The sequence below is a fragment of the Mercenaria mercenaria genome, chromosome 7 (assembly GCF_021730395.1).
Source record: "Mercenaria mercenaria strain notata chromosome 7, MADL_Memer_1, whole genome shotgun sequence".
Lineage (NCBI taxonomy): Eukaryota > Metazoa > Mollusca > Bivalvia > Venerida > Veneridae > Mercenaria > Mercenaria mercenaria.
This window is the reverse complement of record NC_069367.1, coordinates 4362482-4372153: the sequence shown is the minus strand read 5'-3', so window position 1 is coordinate 4372153 and position 9672 is coordinate 4362482. Positions and strand designations below refer to the sequence as shown.

Sequence of the window (9672 nt, the reverse complement as noted above, 5' to 3'; positions counted from 1 at the left end):
GCTATGAAAACACGGAAGTTCCCATTATTACAAGAACATCACTAAGCGTACAGTCTTACCTTTAAGCAAAGTGGCGGAGGTTCTGAATCTACCATTTACACCTTCAGAGTTCTTAACTGAGGATAATATATATATATATATATATATATATATATATATATATATATATATATATATATATATATATATATATATATAGAATGCAAATTCTCTTTTGATAAAATTTCTAACTTAAGTGTCCGTGGACCTTCGTTTTTAATCTTGGAAAAATAGTAAAGGTAAAATTACGTCCCTTAATTGTTTCACACTGAAAATGAAATAGTGATAATTTCATTTGCACTTAAAGAATTTACGAGTAGATGCTCTATTAAGCTAAAATGGCTGATTTAAGATAACTTCAGTATACTGCCAAATGCTTTTATGGTATCTACAAATATACAAAGCTTGTAAATAGATCGAGACTTCATGAATTCCTGTTTCTAATTACTGAACACAAAAGAATATACGTATAGTCTCAGCAAGATCTGTCTGCGGGGAATCTGTTCTGCTCGTTTTCAATAATAGTAAATAACAAGAGGATTTACAAGATATTTAGGACGATGATATGAGATCAAAACACTTTGCAATTAACTGGTACATTAGGGTCATTTTGTCTATTGAAATTCCGCTTTCGTCATAAAGGCAGCGTAGGCGTAGGCATTTTTGGTAACATAGTGCTACACTGTTACATATTAATTATGCTGCCTGTAGAATACTAGTATTTGATGCTAGGGAATGATTGGTGTGCTGGTTTGATTTTGACTTTTTATTCTATAAAAGAGTTGTAGGAGATTTTCCTTTGAAAATATATAAAGCTTTATCGTTTAAGTATATGGCTCGATGTCGATAACAAATGCATTGTTACTGACGTCACTTGTCATGATGCCATTGTATAATTTTTATGCCAATCAAAATAATCTAATATTTGTTAGTTGTCAAATATTTTCAAAAATGACGTTTCAGTGAAATCAATGTAGACGTGTCCAATGTAGTTTTGCTTAACATAATTCAGAATCACTTAACATTTCAGTCATTACATTCATCACATCAAGGGAAGTAAAGTATTATCCCCATTCACACCATTTCTTCGTTTTGCCCAAATAGTAAATATCTATATGGGAATAACCTGTCTTAAAACTCTTTTGTTACGAAAGTCAGATCAGGAGAATTGTAGTTACCATGACAACACAGAAGTAAGAAACATATATCAAGTATCATTCTACCGCAAAGGAAAGTAAACATTCAAAGGTGAAGTTAGGCAAAACACCAGTTTATGTATTAATGATATAATAACTCACACTTGATCTATCAATTAACGTCAGCAGTTGCGTTCAGTAAGTGAACTATTTCTCACCTGTGAATATTTCTAATAAAGATAACTGTGTAAAATTCACATGGGTAACGGAATACTTTATTTTTGGTGCGTTGCTATAGATTAAATATTTACATTATTTATGCCTCTTTTATGATACGTTCACTAGATCTAACAGATACAGTCCGTATCACCGTAATGTTTGAATTGATAAAATCTGGAAAAGTAGATCCCTCGGAAGCACCGAGAACAAGGCAAACAGTGAAAATTGCATACTCGGTTTGATTGAGTCTGTTCATGAGCAGTAATGGAAAATGCAACACTGCGCACGCCCCCTAGCACCGGCTTGTTATATGCAGTATTCAATCTTCAAATCTAAATAAGTTGAAATCAATGATCATTAACACCCGCTGTTGTAAAGTAAATGCAATATGGAAAGTAGATCCCTCGGAAGCACCGAGAACAAGGCAAACGGTGAAAAGTTTTGTGCAAAATTCAATGGACATAGTTAATAGCCCGTTGTAAGGTCTATTGAGTATTATGTTTCTGATTGAATAATACGGTAATCAAAGTTATAAACTGGTTGGAACAGTAAGAATTTTAATTTACAGTATCAATTAAGTTTGTGCAAATAAACGAAATCACATTTTAAGAAATCAGTACAATCTCGGGACAAAACCTCCTGGACATGACAGATTCGGTTAATCTACTTGTGTATTAATTTTGCAGAGCTTTAACTTTGGCAAAGTGTATCTGAAAATACCCAGAATGTACATTGGATTTAATTCTATTTTAGATATCGTTTAGTTAAGTTTAAACTGATTTATTTTAGCTCGATTGTGATGAAAGTTTCAAGCTGATTGGAACATCTATTGAGACCTCTTCCTGGAAAAAACAGTTCTGATGTCATATGAAGAGTCACGGCGTGGCCCATGTGTGGCTCGAACTTATGACCTTTGGATTAAATGGCCGGCACCTTATCCTAGACCGCCGATAGCATCTTTGCGCATTTAGTTTTTAAGACTTATGATATTTGCGCGTATGTAGTCAGAAAGCACTTGACATCTCTGCTCTGCATTCTGTCTGTTATGAACTACGTAACAGGACAAATAAATATGAAAAAAAAGAAGAATTATTTGTGTGTTTTGATTGTATGTCTCTAGACGTTCTGCCCTATTCATTACAAAATCTGAATATGGACAGAATAATCTATTTCACCTTCTTCATATATGTCTACATTTGATCGAAAATTCCAAACATATGTGCCGCACCATGAGAAAACCAACAAAGTGTGTTTGCGACCAGCGGTCAACACCAGCCTGCGCTGGAGGAGGAACCTCCTTATTTACTTTTTTTACTCATTTCCTAGGGAGGTGTTTGAAATACCACTTATGTACTTATTTTACCTCTTCCCAGGGAGGAGGAGGAGCCCCTCATTCACTCGTTTTTACTCTTTTTCTAGGGAGGAAGAATCCCTCATTCCCTTATTTTACCTCCTCCCAGTGAGGAGGAACTCCTCATTCACTCATTTGTACTTATTTTCAAGGGAGCAGGAATATCTGATTCAGTTATTTTAACTAGTTTTGACCACATTGGTCATTATTCCAAAAGGCTGGATGTAAAATTGTGTGAAAAAATGCAGTTAATCCACTATACAAACAAAAATACGCGCTTATAAAATTTCAACAGGGCAATCACTCATTACTGTCAAACCGCAACTTTGGTTTTATATACTATACAATAACTAGCGGCTAGACAATGTGTTTAGGTTTTCATAATGTTTATTTTGTCCATTGTTTTCTTTCGTTCAATGTAAAATGTTCATTTTTCTTTTAAAAGAAACTGACATGTCAGAAAATTCTATTCATAAACTGGACATGTACTGCTTTTTATTATTCGACGTATAAAACATTTGTGCATAAAAAGCTATTGTTCTGGTGACACACTGAAAATGAAAGTAAATCATCATGATTTTTTTTATAAAGCAAACTTAATGTACGTGTATAGTTTGCGTTGTCAATATTACATGTACATTATAACTTATTCATGCAGGAATGATGACTTGTTTAACGCTGTTTGAATTACATGAGTTATGATTTTTATGTCCAGCGAGTGCTATCTAAACAATTTATTTAACTCTTAAATATTATAAACTTTCAAGATATTATAAAATTGCAGTTGGTATGGCTATTCTGTCATTATTTGGAATATGATCTTCTGAGTGGTGCCAGTTCATATGAACATTCCTTGTCTGTCCACAATACAGTAAGAGACCTATGTTTTGTGACAGATACATTGTTTGACAAGTTATTTCCACTTGCAAGATCCACTTTGATTGATGGTCCCTGCTGTTTATTTCCTCTCGTTGCAAATGTAGTGGTCTGGTGATACATGTCTAAAAGCACTTTTCTAAAATTTTTACCTACTGTAATATACACGATAATATTCGTCGAAAGTGAAAGATACGACAAAAGCAAAGTGATTTGTTGAATAGCTTCTTCCTGAATTGAAAAACGTTCCTGGTGTTTGTTTTCCTGCACGAACGACGATATCATTATGACGAGTCTATTAATATGCGACGGTAAATTCAAACAAAAGAACGTAACAGTCACAGCAAAGAGCATTTTTGTCACTTTTGCAAGTGGATTCTTAGCTTGATTCGTCCCTGTTGCTCTCCGCCTGTTACGAATACTATACGATTTTGTGAGGTTGTACACTATCGCAGACATGAGGTAAGATATACAACAGAGAGGCAATGCAAGCGTTATAACAGTATCCGCATAAACAAGCGCCTGAACTGTGTTGTAATGTTGGGACAGTGGAACGCAATTGTCGGCACCCATAGCCAAGAAAGAGAAACTGTAGAAGCATGCCGAAATCAGACACAGCAATGCAACGACAATTTCTGCCTTAGCCGATGTACATACCCGTTTTACAACAAAAGGCTTACATATTCGAATATAGTTTTCAAATGTAATAAACACAACCAGCCACACAGAGATACAACCACAAACATAACTTAGAAAAATGAAGATCTTACACGAAGCACTGATTGAACTTAAATGTAACTGAAACGTTTGTGAGATCCAAATAATTAATAATATTGACAGGAATCCGTTGTCTGCGAAACCTCTAGCAGCCAGTAAAATGCTACAAGAACTATCTCTCAGAGGTTTTTGCAGAAAAACAATGGATGACAGCGTGTTACTAATTAATCCGAAAAGAGATATGACTGGGATGGCAAACCCTTCTATAAAAGACGTAATTGGGTGATAAGGAAGCTGTGTAATGTTCTCATAAAACAAGTCTTGTGTTACATCATTTCCAGTGTAGTCCATCATCAATGTGCTATTTGCTTGCCTGTCTTGAATTGCATTCTGATAACTCATGCTGAAAAAAGAGAGGAAAAGTATTTAGTTAATGTAATTCCATACATACAAGAAACAAGATCCAAAATACAAAAAAAAAACAATTTTATTTAGCTTCGGATTTGAAAACAATAGATATAAGCTATAGAATAACAATGTTATCTTACTGACAACTCTATACTTCACTGAGTTTTAATGGGTATAAACAAAATGCATACACATTTTAGAGAATATTAGGTTTCTGTCTTGAAGATTTGAATCTATTAGGCGGGTTGTAGACAATTTAAGATAACGAGGATCCAGCAGAAACTTTCATTTTTTGTTGACCATTCTAGAAAATTTAAATCGATGACAGTAGCATAATGTTCTATTTATTCAAACTTCTGATTTAAAAATGAAGCGTACCCACAGAAGATTCTTACCAGCTTGGTAGGTAGGAATGTCTGCCTTAAAAACAATTTTCACAATTACATACAGTGTACATCAATTAAGTGTCAATAGCCTTTCTTGGATAATAACTCTTAAAGTTTAAAGCCCAAACATTAGAAAATAAAAGAAGAAAAATTACAAAAATCTTATGTTCTATATTTGTCTTCTATATAATATTAATCAGAATTAGATCTGTTGACAAGTGGAGTTTTATCCGTAGATCAATTCAATGTCAGATTCGCAGCCTCATAATTTCACAGACTATTAATTTAGAAAATATATAACCGTTTCGTCGACCATCTGCGCTCCATATCATTCCTTTCCAGGATTAAAGTGCAAAACATTAACTTTTGACAGGCTTTGTATCAATTTCTATTTGTGTATTCTGCTATTGATAAATGACTTTTGTATTCGTGGCGGTCTCACGTGCCAGATAAAAGTTCGTAAAAAAATTGTTATTGCATATTTTAAAAAACAAGATTGCGCCGGGTTTTTTTTTTTTTTTTTTTTTTAGTTTGTTTATTTTTGTTTGTTTGTTTTTGGAATGACTAAATTAAAACAGAGGTAGAAGCTAACTTTTTAATTCGTCACTGACTAATTAAGCAAAAGTTATTATACACCTCAAATTGTGACCTAAATTTCGAAAGAAGATAGGACTTATATGTTTAATGTTGTACTTTGTCTACTTGATATTTTTGTTAATACGATATGCCCCCATTATTCACTGTTGAATGATGAAACTGGGGCTTATATTGTCTACTGGGCTTTAACATAAAGAAGAAAAATGATTTTAAAAGTATACGACATGTCCGGAACGATCCGACTAAATCCATTTACGCCAGTGATGCGGCAGCCAAGTTGTTTGAATACGTACCAGACGATAACTAATATGGAATGTGATGGCCCAGATACAGCTTCTCGTGGCCAGCAGAAATAGAGGAAATTAGTAGCAGGCGAGAATGTATTAGATACGCATATTAAACAAAAAGTGTTCAACAGAAGAAACAACGTTTATTCATTGATATAATACAAATCCAGAATGATTCCATGCTGTTTGTTTTTTGTTGTTATAGATTAAGAAATAGTTCGGAAGGGATCATGTGATAAATATATCCACCAACAGAGTGATGTCTGAATATCTGCACGAAAAAACAATTTATAACACACCTTATAAGCTTTTAGTTCCTTACGGCCACAAAGATATATTTGGCGATTATTATTTAAATAGCGTTACCATTTATTACAGAAATGAAAATATTACAGCCCTATATAATTTGTGGACGCCAAGCATATATAAACAGCACAATTTTTGTAGTGACGATATTATTGAATTTATAACTTTACCAGTGGAAACGTCTTGGAAATTCTCTATATGTACGAATCCGAGAATAAATACGAAAGGTGTTTAATTTTTACTTAAACGCTTAGACCTCTTTTGTCCCTTCGAATTTTACTTTATTCGTTTAGATAACCAAGTGACAAAAACAAATAATAAAATATTTTCATAGTAAATTGGGAAATGATGATCTAATGACAGATCAGCTCAAGCGGAAAGCATATCCAACCCAGCGCTCTGAGGATGGTCAAACTGAGAACGAAGTCGGCTGTTTTCCGTCAAGGTATTTCGATAACTGACTCTGAGGAAGTCATTCATAAAAATCCCTTGCAGCGACTCAAATTGAAATCAAAGTAGCTGAATGATAGGCGTAATTAGCGAAACCTTTTAATGTTTTCGAGGCACTTCTAGGACTTATTTCGGAGCTCGAGGCGATATAACCAAATACGCTAATCTTACAGAATTTTCATGAAATTTCGAGCGTTCGACAGAAAATTATTAATTTTAAATAAAAGTAACAAAACTAAAATAAAAAAAAACAACAACATGTTTTAAACAAGACATTTACTTCTTATCCTTCATTAACAATTAGCCTCAGAAATAATGAATGAAATAACTATAAAAAGCAATTTTAACAGAAATACTCACACACTTTAATCTCGCTCACGACATCCGGACTTTGCAGTATTCCGCCCTCATCCCCCATTTTTATTTTTCCTAAAGAAATAATTGTCTTGAGAAACGTCAGTAAGTTCTTCGTAATCGAAACAAAATACACGTCCTCAAATACAACCATCTATTTAATTAGTAAACAGTCATCTTTAGACCAGGCAAACGTCATGTCACTATACGTGTTTATATGTGTTTTCAGGAGGAACACCTTCAGTTCAGTGTATTCTTTCGGCATAGTAAAAAAACGTTTGTTTCTTAACAGCAGTTTTGGAGAAACGAAATTGGTTCTAGGCAGTATCGGCGGTAAAATCGCATATATATATTTTTTACGCTTGGTAGTTTTCATTTTTCATCATATAGCCAAGCTGAAGAACGTTTTACTTAATTCTTCTATGATTTTGATTATAAAATTGTGTGTATATTTGTTTATTCTTCCTTCTATATCTGTTTATTTTTTATAATTCATCAGTAAATTTAATTCGCACATTTGGGAAATCATGTCAATATAACACTTATCATGTCAGATGTCAGATTTCAGTAAAACATAATAATCGAATGCCATATTTTACTTTTGAAAAAGTAGTAAGTTAGGAAGTAATAATAAATTGCATTTATTTAGGTAAGTCACTCATATTTTAATGGTAAATCTGAGGTATCTTAAACATATTTCAAGCTGAATTTCAAATCAAAATTGATAAAAAAGCTCATTTTGTCCTGGTATGAACTGCAGCGATTTGACCCCGTTCATGTCAGGAAAGTTTGAAAAGAGGGTATGTCATCCAAAGACATTCCTGAAGGGATAATGCAGTAAATAGGTGTGCATGTTTGTTTTAATTGCGGGATTCCATTTTGTTTGCTATTTTCAAAGGCAATATATACTTTTCTATTTATGAAGATTTGCAAAAGAGTACACGACAATATGTACAAGTAACAAACGTGTAGGTGCTGAATTTCCTTAAACACATGCTCAGAAAAGTTAGCTGAATTTTCTCAAACACATGCTTTGAAAAGTTAGCTGAATTTTCTCAAATACACTATCAGAAGGTTAATTTTCTTTCTTTTTTAACAAAAAATTGTGTTATTTATCGTTTTATCACTTTTAAGTCAGAGTTAAAGCAAAAACGCTTGCTTGGAAGTTTCGAAATAAGTTTATATTTTAGTGCCCTTTACAAACTGGGTTGTGACCGTTAAACAATTTGAATAAAAGATGTCATTGACTTAAATATTTTCATTGAAATGTCTATAAGTTACATCCGTTTTGCGCTAACCCAGCGATTTTAACTATAACTTCTTTGAAGTTCAGTGAAATTCGCGAGAATGTCAGCACTGTTTTATGACGTTGACGTCATTTCCTTTTGAATTATCCGTTTTGGGGCCGCAATACGTTGACACTTTGCCACGGAACGCGCATATAAGAAAAAGGTGCTTTAGCAGCTCGTGAGCGAGAATCGCCCTAGTAACACACGTTTACCCTCCCTCCTGTTAAAACAACCCTGACTAGCGACAATAACAGCAGTTTCATTCTAGTTAAACGTCATAAACACGCTTAAGATAATCCCGTTAACAAACCTTCCGTAGATAGAAATTAACTCGTATGCTTATAGAAATTGGCGGCCACACATTCCCGCGGATCTGTCAGTTGAAAGAATCTTATATGATATTCTGTGATCATATTCTATAATTTTATATGAAGAAGTAAACGGTTTTCCCTTTCGAATCTTTAATAATTATTTCAACATTATAATCTCTTTGAAGTTGCTATATAATAACACATGATTTTAATATGTTATAAAAATAATATATAGGCTAGGATTCAATCGTGTCGTTCGTAATGTCAAAATATGTGTTAAATGCAACATTATCGTTTTATATGAATTTGACAGTTCTGAAGAAAATACATTCAAAAGATGAAATGAATTAGAAATTGATTAGAAATTAATTAAAAAGAGCAATAATTATATACAATATTGTCGACAATATATAAATAAAATAAAAGTTTATTTTTGTTCAATGCAAATTCGCATATTACAGAACTGAGTGAATTTAGTTTTGACAAAGATCAGAAGTAAAAAAAACAGACCTTAGATAAATGTGATAGTCCCACTGTGTATTCCGGAGTAATCCGGGGCTGTGTAATCCGGTGCTATGACGTTTTTTTATCAACCTCCTGTTGATAAAACTGGATAGTCATAGAATTTAAATAATCTCGATAGAAATCCAATATCAGAAACTGTTCTTTGGTAGCGAATTACAGCATGCATTCTAACACTGCGGCATCGTTATTGGTCCAGAAGTGGTATAGGAACATTTGCAATCTGGTTGCGCTTAATATTTTCGTTATTCATTTAGACGTCCCAGAATCATATAACCGTAACTGTTACTTAGGACCTATTGGGACCTGTACAATTTTGGAAACAACACTAAAAAGGACATTACGATATCTAAACACTGAATCATAATTTTATGACCCTGCTTATTTGAACAAATAAAATGACGTTCTGTTATTAATGTGAGGT

At 33.3% G+C, this 9672-nt stretch overlaps 1 protein-coding gene across 1 annotated transcript; it reads right to left on the bottom strand.

Annotated features, from left to right (window-relative positions):
* Nucleotides 1-3302: 3302 nt before the first annotated feature.
* On the bottom strand, nucleotides 3303-9333 carry LOC123555681 (probable G-protein coupled receptor 139). The gene is made up of 2 exons (XM_045346271.2): nucleotides 9237-9333; nucleotides 3303-4741 (listed from the first exon to the last, which is right to left on the bottom strand). Exon 2 carries the CDS (start codon nucleotides 4738-4740, stop codon nucleotides 3550-3552), a length of 1191 nt encoding a protein of 396 aa, XP_045202206.2. The 5' UTR covers nucleotide 4741; nucleotides 9237-9333; the 3' UTR covers nucleotides 3303-3549.
* Nucleotides 9334-9672: the final 339 nt, after the last annotated feature.

Bases quoted from the DNA above. Each gene is read 5' to 3' on its own strand.
- LOC123555681 (XM_045346271.2), bottom strand. From the start codon at position 4,740: ATGAGTTATCAGAATGCAATTCAAGACAGGCAAGCAAATAGCACATTG.